The 16825-nt window shown below is 43.2% G+C and overlaps 1 protein-coding gene across 1 annotated transcript; it reads right to left on the minus strand.

Moving 5' to 3' along the window:
- Nucleotides 1-865: 865 nt before the first annotated feature.
- On the minus strand, nt 866-14947 carry SLC10A2 (solute carrier family 10 member 2; the record flags this gene model as incomplete). The annotated part of the gene is made up of 6 exons (XM_083735335.1): nt 866-2405; nt 4259-4416; nt 7275-7450; nt 7534-7622; nt 10911-11029; nt 14508-14947. The coding sequence occupies 6 exons, from the start codon at nt 14945-14947 to the stop codon at nt 2236-2238; spliced, it is 1152 nt and encodes a 383-aa protein (XP_083591461.1). The 3' UTR covers nt 866-2235.
- Between the last annotated feature and the right edge of the window lie 1878 nt (nt 14948-16825).

A 16825-nucleotide genomic window follows, 5' to 3' on the forward strand; every position in this document is an offset into this window, starting at 1 on the left:
CACACTAGGGCAAGGCATGGCATGGAGAACCTGTGCTTCTTCAGATGTTGATAGGCTACAGCTCCCATCATCACTGACTGTTGGTCAGGCTGGCAGAGGCTGATGGGAAATGGATCTGGCCAGCCACTGTTTCCCCATCTCTGTACAAGAGATTCAGATCATTGCTTTAAGTAGTCATGCTTAGGTTGGACTGTAAATCCAATTCCACTGTTTTCTGTGGGGCATGCCTCCCAGTTCTTCTCATGTTTATTTGGAAGTAAGAAGTTTGAATTTGTACATCATAAGGCATTGCCGAGCAAGTGTGCAAAGGATTGCAGTCTTAGTCACCATGTTTAATTTTTTCAGGGTTGTACACAGCAGGCATTGTCTTACTAGGACAGTTGCTCTGAGACATGCAATGCTATGGATGATTTAAGGGAGCAAATTCTGCAAAGTGCTGTGCACTCATGTGGCGAAAGAGTTTCTCCACATTTTGGCATATGGTGCAGAATATGGCATTTCTTTTTCAACATCTGTCCCACAACGGCAACTCGTTCTTTGCTCCGCTTTTGGCACATTCTTTTTCCCTGAATCGTGGAAAATAGCATGCTTGCTGCTTAGAATTCGTCATTTAAGCTGTGCTTGCCAAATGCATATTTTAAATAGAAAATGCAGAGCAATAACGTTGCCACATTAAACCACAGCACCCAGAAGTGGGTTAATTGATCTTTTTCATGTGCTAGAGCTTTGGCTAAGAATCTTTGAAGCAAATAGTCCTCTGTCTATAGTATTTATTTATTTTTATTTATTTCTTTATTAAATTTGTAGACTGCCCTTTATAGAAAGATCTCGGAGATATTTACAGCATAAAAGTACAAAATAAAACCACAAAGTACATAATAAAAACAAGAACAAAGCAAACCACTAACCTCCCCCCATAAACACATTTAAAAGGTCATAGACTGTTCATCAGCCAAAGGCTTGGTTGAAGAGGAACTCTTTTGCCTGATGAATATAACTGTACAATGAAGGCGCCAGACAAACCTCCATGGGGAGAGCATTCCACAAGCAGTAGACAATTTTTCTCCCTGGAAAAAGCAGCATTGGTTTTGAATCAGAGGTGTCAACTTGAATAAAATATTGAGGGGGCCCAGGTAATCACAAGATGCGGTGGTGTCTGCATATCCATTTGAATGGCAGTGCCTATCAACTTTGGGGAGATGAGCCCCCTCAAATAATGTATTGGGGGGCCAAGGGATCTTGGCTCCTAGGAGTTGGAAACAATGAATTTGGCCTGGAGGGATTATCCACCATTCTTTGATTAGAATGGACCACCTGTAACCAATCTGTGAAGTGGGAGATGCTAAAACAATGTGCCTCAACTTTAAAAGTTCAGGAAATTCAGGGCTTAATTTGAGAGAGGAGCATTGCTGAAGTTGTTAGTGATAGTTGTTTAGATAGTGATTCATAAACCCATGTTGTTGTTGTTGATGATGATGATGATAATGGTTCAGAATATGAATTTGTCTGCCCTGTAATGATCAGCTGCGTCAAGCATCATTTCCTAGTTCTTCTGTGTTCACGCTGGCCAGACTACTTTGTAGGTGCACGCATGAAAGGTCTTAATAACCTCTTACTCCCTATGAAACTCTCATTGATTGTGACTTCCGGGGAGGAGATGGTGGACTGAACATTTTCTGTCGACAACTCTTTGACAGAGATCATTATGTGGTGATTAATGATAACCAAGCCATAAATTGTAGAGTTGGAAGGGACCCTGAGGATCAGCTAGTCCTGTTCCCTGCAGTGCAGCTGCCCCATAAGGGGATCAAACCTGCAACGTTGGCATTATCAGCATGATGCTCTAACCAACTGATTTTAGAATTAATGGTATTTATAATCTAAAGCCATAGGAGAGCATTAAATAGTTAGCCACTTATTTAATGTATGTATGTATGTATGTATGTATGTATGTATGTATGTATTTCTAAATAGTGTTATTGGACACCCTAATCCCTGCCAAGCTGTGCATGGAATTCCAGGTGTCTTGGTCCCATTCAGGGTCTGTGCTCTTTTGGAGAATTGAAGATGGGGTGGAACTGTTGTAGCTTTAAGAAATATGGTCTATTCACATATTCACACTTTTACTCCGCATGGAGGGAGTACAGACCATACAGCATGGCCATCTCAAGAGGGGCTTGTCCACCACAGTCCAATGTATCTCTCCCAGCCTGCCTTCAGCCAGCCTGCACAAGGCTATACTCTTCCATTGGGAGTTGCTGACACATGCTTCTCTCCTCCTCCTCCCTCCTCCAAAGTAAATCCTCCATTCATCGTATTGTGTGTTGGCTCCTGCATTGATTCAGGTTCGTTCTCCTCGCCGGTTGAGTCTGGATCAGCAAAATACCTTTTGTGTACCTGGTAGACTAACAACATTGGCACGACATGTCAAAGGTCATAATAGACAGGACTGAAAGCATTTCAGCACTTAACCAAACCTGGTGTATCAAGGAAGAGCTGGGCTGTGATCTAGTACCCGCTTACCCATGAGTAAGCCCAACTGAACTAAATGGGACTTTCTTCTGAGAAGATATAGCTAATAGTGCACTGTTGTTGTTAAGGCTGGTAAGGGTAAAGGGTAAAGGGACAACTGACCATTAGGTCCAGTCATGACTGACTCTGGGGTTGCGGCGCTCATCTTGCTTTATTGGCTGAGGGAGCCGGCATACAGCTTCCGGGTCATGTGGCCAGCATGACTAAGCCACTTCTGGTGAACCAGAGCAGCGCACGGAAACGCCGTTTACCTTCCCGCCGGAGCGGTACCTATTTATCTACTTGCACTTTTTTGGCTGCTTTCGAACTGCTAGGTTGGCAGGAGCAGGGACCGAGCAATGGGAGCTCACCCCGTCGTGGGGATTCGAACCGCCGACTTTCTGATCGGCAAGTCCTAGGCTCTGTGGTTTAACCCACAGCGCCACCCGCTTCCTTAAGGCTGGTATTGCTTGCTAATGCTGAGGAGTGCTTAATGCTTAACAGCCAACCTCTCTTCCCAGAGATTGTAGCTCTGGGGTCTCCAAAGAACTCCCAGCAGCTTAGCGAACTACAGTTCTCAGGATTCTTTGGGGAAAGCCATGGCTATTTAAGGTGGCAGGATACTGCTTTAAATGCATGGTGCAGATGAGTCATTAAGATGATACACTGCGCACAACTTAAGGTCTCATTTGCACAACCCAGAGAGTTGTAGACTGGAAGGGAATTGAACAATACTGGGTATATGTGGCTGCTGTTTGGCTCAATAGCCACCCCTGAGAGATGAACAATAAATCATGAACACTAGTCTTGAGATGAAATTACGGCCAAGGCAGGCGGTGGAAGGCCTTGTTGAAGTCAACGCGCAAAACTTTGTGAGTTTCCACGTAATGGTTTAGAGCAGTTTGTTAGCCTTTTATTTCTGTTTGCTCTCTCCCTAGGAGCAGTGGCCTTCGAAGCTGGAGCCACACCTGCAACAATGGTTTGCTAATCATGGTTTCTGATTCCGATTTGCTGGCTGATTTGCCAATTCAGACACTGCACCAAACGGTTAAGCTTTACTATCCGTGTTTTAAGCATGATGTTTGAGCTGAGCCAAGTGGCATATTCTGCTTACGTTGTTGGACAACAGCAAAGGTTACGACTGGATTGGCAGCCAAGTCCCCTCACCCCTTTTGGGGCGATCCTTTGTCTTGGATGGAGGGGAGGTTATATTCTCTGCCTGCCCTTCCCAAGGCTGGGGTATCCCGTTAAAGGGATATGGGGAGAGTGGTCATGTCCACATGTGCACGCGGGGCCAGGGCCAGATGGCGGTCCCTGTGGGGATGACCCTGTTTGATGTAAATCTTACGAACCCCCTTCTGGATTGACCTATGCGGGCAGGCCGGAAGTATTTCAATTGCCCCATGCCCCAGCCAAAAATCTTTCATCTGTATTCAATAGAGTTGTGGCCTGTTTTGATCCAAACTGATCATATTGGCCTCTTATTTATATGGGTTGGGGAATGGGGAGCACAAGGCAATTTACTTGTACAGTTTGCAACCTTGATGATTCTTGGATTTGTTAATTCATTTATGAGCAGTATTGATCAAGTCAGAGTTTCTTGTTTTGTTTGGTTATTGTTTTTAACTATATATATATAGAGAGAGAGAGAGTTAAAAGAAATGGAGTAAAACATCCTTGTTCTATTGCAAACTGATAAAAAGTGGGGAGAAGGAGATTAGAATGGGGTGTACATAGGGTGACGTACCTCCCAAAAACATTGCTGCAAGTATTAGCTGGAAAATACTGTAGATGAGTGGGAAAGTAAACATCAGCTCCAATTGTTCTGGGCTGAATGAGAGCTGTACTATGGTGGAAGCAAGCTGAGTATTCTGCATCCCCGTTTCCAGAGCTACAGTACGACACCTAAAAGAAATGACATTATTAAAAAATCACACACACACACAACCACATAGGGAGACTTAGGGTGCTTTCACACCCCACACTACAATTTTACTGTGAAATCACCACATCTTGTTCACTCTCTCTTTATGGTGAATCTGCACAACACCATCATCCAAACATTCTCACCTTGAATAATAATAATAATAATAATAATAATAATAATAATAATAATAATAATTTTATCATTTATGCCACCCCCATCTGGCTGGGTTTCCCCAGCCACTCTGGGCGGCTAACAGGATATATCGAAACATAATAAAACATCAAACGTTAAAAACTTCCTGATATATGGCTGCCTTCAGATGTCTTCTAAAAGTTATGTAGTTCTTTGTCTCCTTGACGTCTGATGGGAGGGCCTTCCACAGGGAGGTGCCACTACCAAGAAGTCCCTCTGCCTACTTCCCTGTAACTTCGCTTCTTGTATATACAGTGGTACCTCGGGTTAAGTACTTGATTCATTCTGGAGGTCCGTTCTTAACCTGAAACTGTTCTTAACCTGAAGCACCACTTTAGCTAATGGGTCTCCTGCTGCTGCTGCGCCACCAGAGCATGATTTCTGTTCTCATCCTAAAGCAAAGTTCTTAACCCGAGGTACTATTTCTGGGTTAGCAGAGTCTGTAACCTGAAGCGTAAGTAACCTGAAGTGTATGTAACCCGAAGTACCACTGTATACAAGAATCTCAACAGGTATAGATGCCTTTAGCACTGCCTTTATAAAAGGTTGGGGTTTTAACATAGGTCTTGCCCTATTGAGATAGTAAACTTATCAAAGCTTAGCATATATTGATTACAATCTCTGCGGTGAGCACTTCTTAATGGTCCCATTGATCTATTCCTTACATTAACATTTTAATGAGCACTAAAATAACTTCTCTTTAATGAAAGAGCGATTATATACTATAAAGTCATAAAGGTATAATATGTTTGGTTTATCTATTTTTAAAAAGCTTTTTAAAACAACTTAGCCATGTCGCTACCACAACAACACCGTGGTCTACTTGTGTTATAGAACCATAACTTTACAATATTATATTTTTGTTCATGAAAATATATAGCTTGAAAAGCATTTCAAAGCTAATTAAAAGATCAATTAAGAAAAATAAACGAGGTCATAAAAAGGTACCTTCCACAAGGGTTATAATGAATATGACCTATGTCGCACACATTAGTGCTGACAGAACATAATGTACACATTGAAAAAGCACTGTGTTCCTGATAGTGTGACAGCCAATAGCACTTCTCCTGAGAGGTTTCTTCCCATCTAGCGGTATATAAAATTTGTAAAATAAATAAAATAAATATGAGCAATGATTGGGTAGGCTGGGAGCAGCTCTGAACTGGCAGTAACATCACCATCATGTTGTTTTTTTAAATAAAATGCTTAAATTTACCTAGGGCTATACAATAAATTTTAAAAAGACATACACACTTTAGAAATTGTCCTCATGTTATATATTTAAACAATGGGACTGGCTTGCCTGCATCGCTATTATGTTTATGAGCTACATTTTTTCATTAATCTGCACGTGGCCACACCAAACCAGAGATTTCACATAGTATACACTGAAAAAGGTGGTGCAAAAGTAGACCTACTCAGTTTGCAATACACTAGGTAAATCTCTACTGCTGGAAGTCTCAGGATGCAATGCTTTGGGTGCATATTGGGCAGTGAGACCCACTGAAATCAGTGGGGATCGATCCCAAGTTAGCATGCGTAGGATTGCACTCCCATTCTCTTAACTCTGTACCCAAGGGCTCAACGATATGACTGGAATAATAGGAAGGCTGGCGAGGTGAGCAAGGAAGACACTGGATATTTCTCCAGTCATTTGACCAGGGGCAGCCAATCTGTATGCCTTCCAGAGATTGTTGGACTACAACATGCAACATCCCAGAACCCAGACCATGGACAATGCTTGCTGGCAATTGTAATCTCATCAACGCTTGGAGAGCGCCATGTTAGCTCCCCCTGCAATTGACCAAGGGCAAGATGGAAACAGTTTGAACGGAGGACGGTGGGTTCTTTAAGAATCGGTGTGAACTTCCCTGCTGAGCAACCTCACCTAAAATTGCTCACTTGCATTCTGAACGCACACCTTGAAATTGGCCCTGGGCGGTTTCACCTTGAGCTGATCCAGAGTCAATTACGCGATGCATGAATGTGTGACTAGTATCCTACTGCATCAATGTATTTTGTGTCAGTGTACATTGCAAAACAGGGAGAAAGACCGAGACATTAAATTTGCAGATATAGCAGTAAGTGACCTTCTTGACTCTGCTGCGAAGTGCATCTTATATTGCCATTCCACTCATGTACCTTGCGGCTTCTCGGACTTGTATGCATATCGAGGCCTTTAAAACAGGGTGCTGTCTGTCTATGCATGTATTTCCGTCCCTGATGTGCCTTTTCAACTTGACTGGCCTTTGCAAATCTCTGTTCCACAGCACAAACTAATGGGACGTCCTTTGGGTAATCACTGAGGGACTTGCCGGTCACCTCTCTGTGTTGAAGCCATTAGTCAGCTCCCAGGAAATGAGAATACAAATTTGCTTGTGCACAGCACCAGATAAGTGGATTGGGCACGGCTTGTGAAATGTTACCGCAGTGGAGATGCTGCGGAACAACTATACAAAAGTATTTCTTATAGCTTTGTAGCTGCAGAAGAGCTGTGTGTCGGAAAAGGACAAAAAACGAGATGTTCTGCAACATGTTTGGAGCGTTCCAAAACGTTGCCATGCATTTGCAAGCATTACTCCAACGTATACATCAAGCCTGAAGGAAACAGAAGCTGTTCCATTCTTGTATTCCGGAGCCTTACCTGTGCCAGGATTGGCCAGCTATGCGAGCCAGAAAAAATCCCACTGAATAGCCAGCGAATGGGAAGATGGTTCCAATAATCCAGAGTGCAGGAGTGATGGTCCAGGAGCCCTGGTACAATATCCCTCCAACCACAGCTATGAGCACTATGAGAACGGCACCACCAATGGAACCAATCTGAGGGAGGAAAGAGAAGGTCAGTACACCTTGACATTTCTGGGTAGCTTTTGGATATGCATTAGGGGAATGTCACACCTTACCTTGAGTACGATTTTAGCTTTGGCGGGCCATCGATGCTTAAAAAATATTCCGAGCGAAGCGGGAATGACAAGTGCTACCAGTGAAATGCCTGGAAGGAGAAGAGGACAGGTTGCGCACAGAACTCTTTGCTTGAGAAGGGTGAGGTCCAAACAATGCGATCGTTTGAAAATGCAAGTTTGGGGAAGGGGTCAATATATAATAATAATATAACAATTTATTTCTTATACCTCGCCCATCTGGCTGGGTTTCCCCAGCCACTCTGGGCGGCTTCCAACAAGAGATTAAAAATACATTAAAACGTCAGTCATTAAAAACATCCCTAAAGAGGGCTGCCTTCAGATGTCTTCTAAATGTCAGAAGGTCCCTGGCATCTTCATGTAGGGCTGATAAATACTCCTTGCCTGAAACCCGGGAGAGTCACTGCCAATCTGTGTAGACAATACTGAGCTGCATGGAGCATAGGCTCCAACTCTGCGGGGCTGGGGGCACCTCATCCCCAAAGTATGTGGCAATAGGGCTGAGCCCCACCAATCCTGAGGGGCTGGGCTTCCTCATGGTCTCTTCCCGACACGCATGATGTGTCACATGTGATGTCATGCACATGCGACGAGCCCCCCCAATGTCAGGTGGAACTCTGGCATGGAGCAATGGTCGGATTCTGCATAAGGCAGCTCCCTGCGCCCTTTATTTCAGTTCCCATGCTTTCACACACATAGTTGTCTTTTCTACCTTGAAGAATCAAATATTAATCAATTATCTCATTCAGGAAGCTCGTGGCTGTGTAGGTGGGGATTTTCCTGTGGATGACAGAGCGAGGGATTGCCCTAACAGGGTCACCCAGGGATTGCCATGCCTGAGACGGTGCCACTAATCAAAGTCCTGACAACTGCCTGCTGCACCATGCTGGCTCTGTGTTTGATAGCCTATAAAAAGTCACACGTTCACACAGCTGGATAACAAAAATACAGCTTTATTTCTCCTGTGGTTAATCGTTGTCATTCTGTGGGATACCTTTTCTTTTTTTACAACGCTATGAAGCATTGATTTTTGCCTTTGGGGTTCTACTTCTATAGTCGGCACTAGTTTAAAGGTTCTCCCATTTTGTGGCATTCTAGGGTTTTTTGTTTCTCAGAAGAAGAAAAAATATAAGCAAATGGCTTCTTGCTTCTTGGAAGTGGAGGCAGAGAGTAATACTGTCGTCCCATTAGTGTGCCATGCACACAGCATGCCTTAGTACTAGAATGGTATAGATCTGAAGGCAATTTTGGATCCCAAGGCAACAAATGTTGATCAGAAAACGATACCCAAAGAAGTGACTGGTTAGCTGTAACCAATATGTGAAATTGCTCCATCCTTATTGCCTTTTTAGAGTTGCCCAGTTGCAAGCATCTGCTAAAAACAAAAGCCACAACTGCTGGAATTCCCTTACTACAGCCTAGATTCTACACCGAGCAAACCTATAACCCACTGACACCCACAAAGTCCTTCCCACTTTCTTCCTAGACCCTTTGAGGTTTCTTCCAGTCTCCCCTTCTCCCTTTCCTTGTCTTCGTCAGTCATTGTTTCTCACATTCTTGCTTTCCAGGTCACTGACTACATTGTTCCTCTTCCTTTCAACACCCTATCACCTAACCAGCCATAAAATTCCTCTTCTCATTCTTATAATATACTGCCCCTATCTATCAAGTGCTGTGAAGTTTCTTCGGAGCTTTCTTAGCCCCTTGCCTCAGCTATTTCTTTTCTCTCCTTATTTTTCCAAGTCTCATTCTCTACTTACCCTTTCTTCATGCTCCCTCTTGGCTACTCCACATTCCTTGTGTCTAACCCTTTCCAATTCCAAAACACCCCTACAGCCTAGAACCTGTTCCAAATATGCAATCTGAATCTGGGTGAGGTTTTAATTCCAGTCACACTAACATATTCCCCTCTCCTCACAGAAGCTGGACTGCAATCTGTTTTGTTTCCTTAGCAACTGAACATTCCATAACACACGGTCTTGGTTGATCAGTTTCACAGGAAGCTTTATCACCACATGTGCAGAACTATATAGATTGCTTGTTTTTCCCCAGAACTTCTGCTATGGCTGTTTTATGATATCATGTTTGGTGCAGAACACATCCAAGTGAGCATCTGAATTTGTTGGTAGCAATCTTCAGCACTCCACATCTAATGCCTGTGTTACCAACCTGTTTGGACTTTCTGCTAGCAAAAACTGTGGACAGAGCTTGCACATTTATTTATTTTTTGTACATGGTAACTTGACAGTCTGGGCATGATCTTTTGGTTTTAAGTATATGAATAATATCACTGGCCACAAACTATACTAATGGTCACATTGGCTACCAGCCTGTTCTTCAGATCTGTTAAGGGGCCCATCACAGTTATACAAAGGATTCTTGATATAAACATACCTGTCTATTTATAATAGTTTGCTTGTCACACAGTTCTCCCTATCTTCCATGTTCTTTTGGAAACATAAATTAGTTTGTTTTGTGTTTTCTTGGCACAATGGCTATTCCATGTTCGTTTACTTAAAACATAAGTTCAGCATGTCTTTTCTTGCTGATTTTATCTTATCCCACATGAAATCTGGGAGCCCTTACAATTGCACCCCACAATTCATCCCAGAATTGAAGTAAATTTTGTGGAGATCTTTGCACCTGTTGGAAATGCCAGGTGCAACTCTGCAGGGTGCAACTCAGTCCAGCTTCTACTGAGCATTTAAACTTCAAATGTTATCAGCACCATCATTCCATTTCCACAAAGGATGTTGATTGATAATGTGGAGACATAGATACACATCCCCTCAAAAAACAGAAGTGTGCATTGATGCTGTCTTAACTGAACTTATAAGGGCACCATTGGAAGTGTAAGACACATCCTGGGCAAAAGCCTGGGGCACTCTGGTCCTTATTGTGAGGGACTATCCTACATTGTGCCAACGCAGACTGTGTAGCCTAGGAGGAAGCTACCCTGGAAGCTCAAATAAGTGTGCACATCTGGAGTGAGGGAATGGGAAATGATGAAGCAGCACAGTCACCAACCCCAAATTCAGCACTACAGAGGTGCTCTACACTTCTGAGTGTAGAGGTCAATGGTGCATTGGCATTGTAGACTTATGGCGGAATTCAGTGTCATGCTACAGCTAGTGTTCCACCAGCCAAAGCATTTCTGCTTGTTGGGTGTCCCATCTTGCCCTGGGTGCTGTTCTGGGGGTTCTCCTGACCAGGTTTGGGGGAGAGGGGGCAAAGGTCCCCTTGCATGAATGGGACTCACTGTGCCGGCTTCCACTAGCACAAGAACTCAGTTGCATGGAGTCCTGAAGATGTATGATAAGAGAATGTTTGCTGTGGGGGAAGGTACAAATGTAACTTACCGATACTGTCGTAGGGGATTAAAAGGGAGCTGTAGTCTGTCCAAATTTTGGTATAAAGGAAGAGGCAAAGGGGCATCATTCCCATGGCCAGCAAAGTCGAACATGTTGTCATGCTGATGCTGCAAGAGAGTTGGTTGTGATTACTGTTTGTACCATGCAAGCGACAAATACTTTTTGCGTTGGTGAGTCCATGGCTTTTAAATGGAGGCTCAGCACAGGCTGGTTTAAGGAGGCTGCTGGTTGAAAGCACACCACCAGAGCAGTTAGGGAAAATGTACAAAACTAGTTCAAATATATGTTGGAAGTGTAAGGAAAAGGAAGGGACATTTTATCATATGTGGTAGGATTGTAAGGTAATTAATTTTTTTTTGGAAATGATATACAACGAATTGAAGAAAATGTTCCATTTAACATTTGTTAAAAAACCTGAAGCATTTTTGTTAGGGATTGTAGGGAAAGATCTGCCCCCAAAGCTGAAAAACATCTTCATGTATGCGACAACGGCCACGAGAGTTTTAATAGCACAAGGATGGAAGACTGAAGAAACCCCAACTAAAGAATCATGGCAAGAAAAAATGATGGACTATGCAGAACTGGCAAAACTGATATACAAGCTATGGGACAAGGATAACTGTGACTTTAAAGATGAATGGGAACCCTTTACAAAGTATTTGAAGATGCAACAAAGCGAACTGGACTCCTTGGCTGGCTTTGAATAAACATTCACAAACTTTTTATTGATAATAATCAGCTAGATAGTTTGAGGATCTATACAACACTGTAACATGCAGAAAACAACACTTTTAGAGAAATCAAAGACTGGAACTGAGGGAAGTTGAGGGGTGGGTTCTGTGGGGGGAGGGAGGAAAAATGGGGGGGGGAATAAGGATGATATGTTTCTGGATAATATGTTTTGTTTAAATTTTGAATAAAAAAGTTATTTAAAAAAAAGAAAAAGAAAGCAGTTGGAGAAGGTCTTATTCTCTCCTCTTCCTCGTAAGGCCCTTGGAAGAACTTCTATGCTATAGCAGGGTGATCTGAAAAGAAGAGGAACCTTGAGAGCTGCTTCTGGGTTGTTTACACTATATTTGCTCAGTGGGGTTTTATGTCCTTTCAGTCTTGAGAGCACTGAGGAAGGAATGCTGTTTGATAGGATTAGGTGGGTAATCACAAGATGATGCCAAGTTAGAACGTGAAGCCTTTGGTCCTGAGAAAATTAAATTTTTGGCTACAAAGAAAAGTCAAAACTGGTAAATGCCAGAATTGAAGTTTAAAGATTGTGGCCAAAAGTCTTTAAGCACACCTACCTGGGAATAAGACCCAGTGAAAACAATAGAATTTACTTCTGTGCAGAGATTATAGGATCACAGAAAGTGTTTAAATATGGCATTATTTAAAAACAGGCCAATTCAGTCTTTTGCCAGACTGGGGGGGGGGGGGGGGAAAGAAGGAATTTACTCCTGTTCTCCATTAATGTTGGAAGTGGGTACAGATTTTTATTACAAAAGTACCGGTATTCTAGGGAAACTCCTTTGCCCTGTTGCAGAAAACACAAGGGATGTATGGGAGACAAAAGACAAGCTCTAGCAACATGTTATTGCAGACATAAGTTTGTATGTTTCTCCATATGCATTCCATATGGAAGACCTTTCTCCCTGGCAAGCCATCTGGCACTGTGAAACAGCCCTTGTGGGTCTGAGGATCTCTGGAGTGGGATGAATATTTGCACTGTACAGTGTTTTACTTTGCTTTTAAATGTCCTGTCTGAGCACCGGAGTTTCAAAGGCAACTTGGTAGTCCAGCAGGTTTGAGACAAATGTGTGTATTAGGATGGGCCCCGATGCAGAATGTAAGAGTTGTGCCACATGAGATTAAAAACAACAACACCCTCATATATTCTGGCTGTCTTCAAATATTGAAAGGGCTGCCATGCAGAAAAGATGGCGCAGGATTCTCATCTGTTGCCACAGAGGGCAGGACTAGAATGCATGGGTGGAAATGGCCAGGAAGCAGATTTCAACTAAACATTAGAAGAACTGTCCCAAGGATAGGAACTGTTCAGCAGTGGAACAGAAGCTCTCCTTCACTGCAGGTGTTTAAGCAGAGTCTAGTCAGCCTCTGTCACTCAGGGATGCTAGCATTGCATCACTGATGTGAAACTGAGCTGGGTGTGTGTGTGTGTGTGTGTGTGTGTGTGTTACTATACGACCTTCAAGGTCTCTTCCTAATCAAAAGTTACTTGATTCAAAGCAGCCAGTCAGATGCTGCTGGAAGCTCTCAAGCAAGGTGTGGAGGTGATGGCCTTGATGGGTTGGTTTGTCTCATGAAGGATATGCCTAGCATTTTAGGGTGGTGGAAAAGTTATTTCAGAGCCAAGTTACTCAAGACACTGGGAGGCATGTCATGTGATCTGCTGCACCCCCCCCCCAGAAAAGCTCAAAACAGTCTCAAGGGTTGCTGAATCAGATCAAGGCAGCAGTACTGGGGGAAAGAGTGACTTACCATCCCCCCCCCCGTGCCATTTTCCTAATGTACATTGCCCCTTTTATTGCTTTTTGCCCCATCGGATAAACTCCAGGACAAATACTAATTTAGAAAAAAAACTTTAGGTGGGAAAATGTGTGCTCCAAATGGCAGTAGGATCTATTGTTAATTGCTGTTGCTGCTACTACTATTACTACTGTAGTGGGTTCTCCTCTTATTTTAAAGTCAGGCTGAGGTCAGATGGAATAGCCACCAAGCATACTGTTCTCTATCTGTCCTTGCTGCTCTAACTGTGGCGTTAGAGTCAAGAACTTCGCAGATGAGCCTGGAATAGTAGCCTGAGTAGATAATACCAACCCAAAATATGTTTACCGATGAACTAGCATGCAATCGTTCATCATCAACAAACACAATCCAGATAACGTTATTAGTAGCTCTATACATCCAGCAGCTTTGTATGGGTTTCTCCCTTCTGGGAAGTTCAGCGTAAGTTTGCTATGTGGCATCAAGGTTTGCCGTTCTATGGAGCCAAGATGCAGGCAAGTTCCAAGTAGCTTTCTGGATTGTGTGGCGTCATGCCACAATAAATTTTCAGTAATTTATGTATACAGAGTTGGCACTATAATTCAGGGAAGGATTTGAGTGAGATACCTTAGAGGCTATGCCTGTTCCAAGTATCTGCACATCATCATCATCATCATCTTTATTAAATTTATTCCATTACCTGTCCTTCACCCTAACATCCCAGCATGGGTTAGAACAATGAAAACACAACATTAGCATTAAAACACATTACTATACAATATGAAAATCAGTTTAAAAGAACTTAAGCTTAACAAAATAAGGTGGATCCTAAACATATACATCTCAAGAGTAAAAGTCCAAGGAGAACAGATGTATGTTCAGCATTCACCAAAAGTTATATAATGTCGGCTGCACCCCTGGGAAGTTACACAACTTAGGGGCTGCCACAGAGAATACCATCTCCTGGACTGCAACCTCCTGAGCTTCTGAGGGCAGTGGAATGACCAAAAGGACACTCTCCACCAACATTAGCACCTGAGAGGGTCTGTAGGGAAGGAGGCAATTCCGTTGAAAGCCACTATCTCTTACCTTAGGTCCATGTCACCATCTACCCAGTAGGCTAAAATATTGGAAGATGTTCCACCAGGACAGCAGCCCATGATGATCACCACAACAGCTTGTATAGGAAGTATCTTGAAGGCATACGACAGCACAAAACCAGTCAGAGGCATAATTCCAAACTGGCAGAGGAAGCCTACGGCTATGCCCCATGGCCTTCTAATGTGTCCTAGAAATTTCTTCAGCTCCACGTTGCAGCCCATGGAGAACATCACCATTGCCAACAAGATTGTTAGGACGGTGCTTAAAATGGTGCTCAAAACTCTGTTGAAATCATCAGTAGACAGCACACAGGATGTGCCATTGCAAATCGTGGCATTGGCAGAGCAATGTGAAAAATTCGGAGTTGGCTGAATTGTCAAAAAGTGAGATGTCAAGATGCCCGCTGTGCTTGAAAGGTGGTCCTGCATTGTTACAGCAACGAAACACTCTGCTAACCTCTTAAACTCTGTATGGATGCTAGTAACTCAAAGCAGTTCATTTTTAAATGACAAGGGGCAATAAAGTGCTGAATAAACACTTGAACTTGGCCGCTGTCAAGGTTTAGAGCTGAGAACAACTGCTGAGTCACAACATTCCAGTTGTAGAAATGAATATACAGATACTTTGAATCAATCATTTATCCCCAAATTTGACTTGGGGCCAATTTTTAATTTTAATATTTAAACACAAGGGCCATCAGGAAGGAATAGCGAATATAGTGAAATGAGGATCACGAGGACCTCTTAAGGGCTTACTTTCTCATATTTATTTCTTGGCCTTGCTTTGTTTTTCATTTAACTTAATGTGATATGCCAGTTGTTGCAAGACTATAATAAGAGTTTGGATTTGATACCCCGCCTTTCACTCTCCTTCAGGAGTCTCAAAGCGGCTAACATTCTCCTTTCCCTTCCTCCCCCACAACAAACACTCTGAGGTGAGTGGGGCTGAGAGACTTCAGAGAAGTGTGACTGGCCCAAGGTCACCCAGCAGCTGCATGTCGAGGAGCGGAGACGCCAACCCGGTTCCCCAGGTTACGAGTCTATCGCTCTTAACCACTATACCACACTGGCTCCAATCATTCTACTCATTTCCAGGCAGCATGGATTGGTGGGGCTTGTCACCCAACATCCAAAGGGCAACAGTGTCCTCATGCCCAACCCTAATATTTCCAGCTGAAAAACACAATGATAGGTGGTCTGTGTCTCCTTGTCTTATTTTGAAATGTTGAGGTGAAACGCGTCCTTCGTTCTCCCGTGGTCTTCTTCACGTGTGCATGTTTGTGTCTCTTTGTACACAAGGTTTATTATTGAAATTATCTTTCCTGGAAGATTGCCTGTTTTGACTACATTGCATAAAGGTGAGGGCAGCGTGTTGGCATTCATGATAATCTTCTTGACTACCTGAGAAAATTGGTGATATCGTATGACTGTTGTCCTTGGCTGCAGTTGGAATTCAAGGGTCTCCAAGGAAAGGCAGGGCCAGTGTGAGGTGGAGCTCCTCACTCACAGATCTGCCCTGTTTCCCCTTAGATCAACATCAGAGGTCCTTCTTTGTGGCTTCCTCCTTGAGAGGTCTGGAGGGTGGAACATGAGAACAGGCCTTGTCTGCAGTGGCTCTCTGTCTATGGAATGCTCTCCCCAGGGGAGTTTACCTGGCGCCATCTTTATATACCTTTAGGCACCAGCCAAAAACATTCCTTTTTAACCAGGCCTTTGGTTGATTTGATTGACATCCTATGTCCTTTGGGCGGCGGTTATCGGGTGGTTGTATTTATTTTGATTATGTATTTTGTAGTTTTATATTTTGATTTTATTCTGTGAAACACCCTGAGACCTCCAGGTATAAGGCGGTATAATAATAATAATAATAATAATAATAATAATAATAATAATAATACAGTGGTACCTTGGGTTACAAACACTTCGGGTTACAAACACTTGGGTTACAGACTCCACTAACCCGGAAGTAGTACCTCGGGTTCAGAACTTTGCCCCAGGATGAGAACAGAAATTGTGCGGCGGCAGCGGGAGGCCCTATTAGCTAAAGTGGTACCTCAGGTTAAGAACGGTTTCAGGCTAAGAACGGACCTCTGGAAAGAATTAAGTTCATAACCAGAGGTACCACTGTAATACTTGAATTTTGTCAGCTCTGGCCTGTTCTCAACTTAGACCTGTTGGTGACAGGACTGGCTTAATCCAGATGGCAGCAGTGGTGAATATTGGGCATTGAGTGTGGCCTGGGAGCTCTGCTCAGCACCACTGCCAATTAAAGGTAGGCAAGAAGTCTGCCCACAAGGGATAGAGTGG

The sequence above is a fragment of the Podarcis gaigeae genome (assembly GCF_964106915.1).
Source record: "Podarcis gaigeae genome assembly, chromosome: 4".
NCBI lineage: Eukaryota > Metazoa > Chordata > Lepidosauria > Squamata > Lacertidae > Podarcis > Podarcis gaigeae.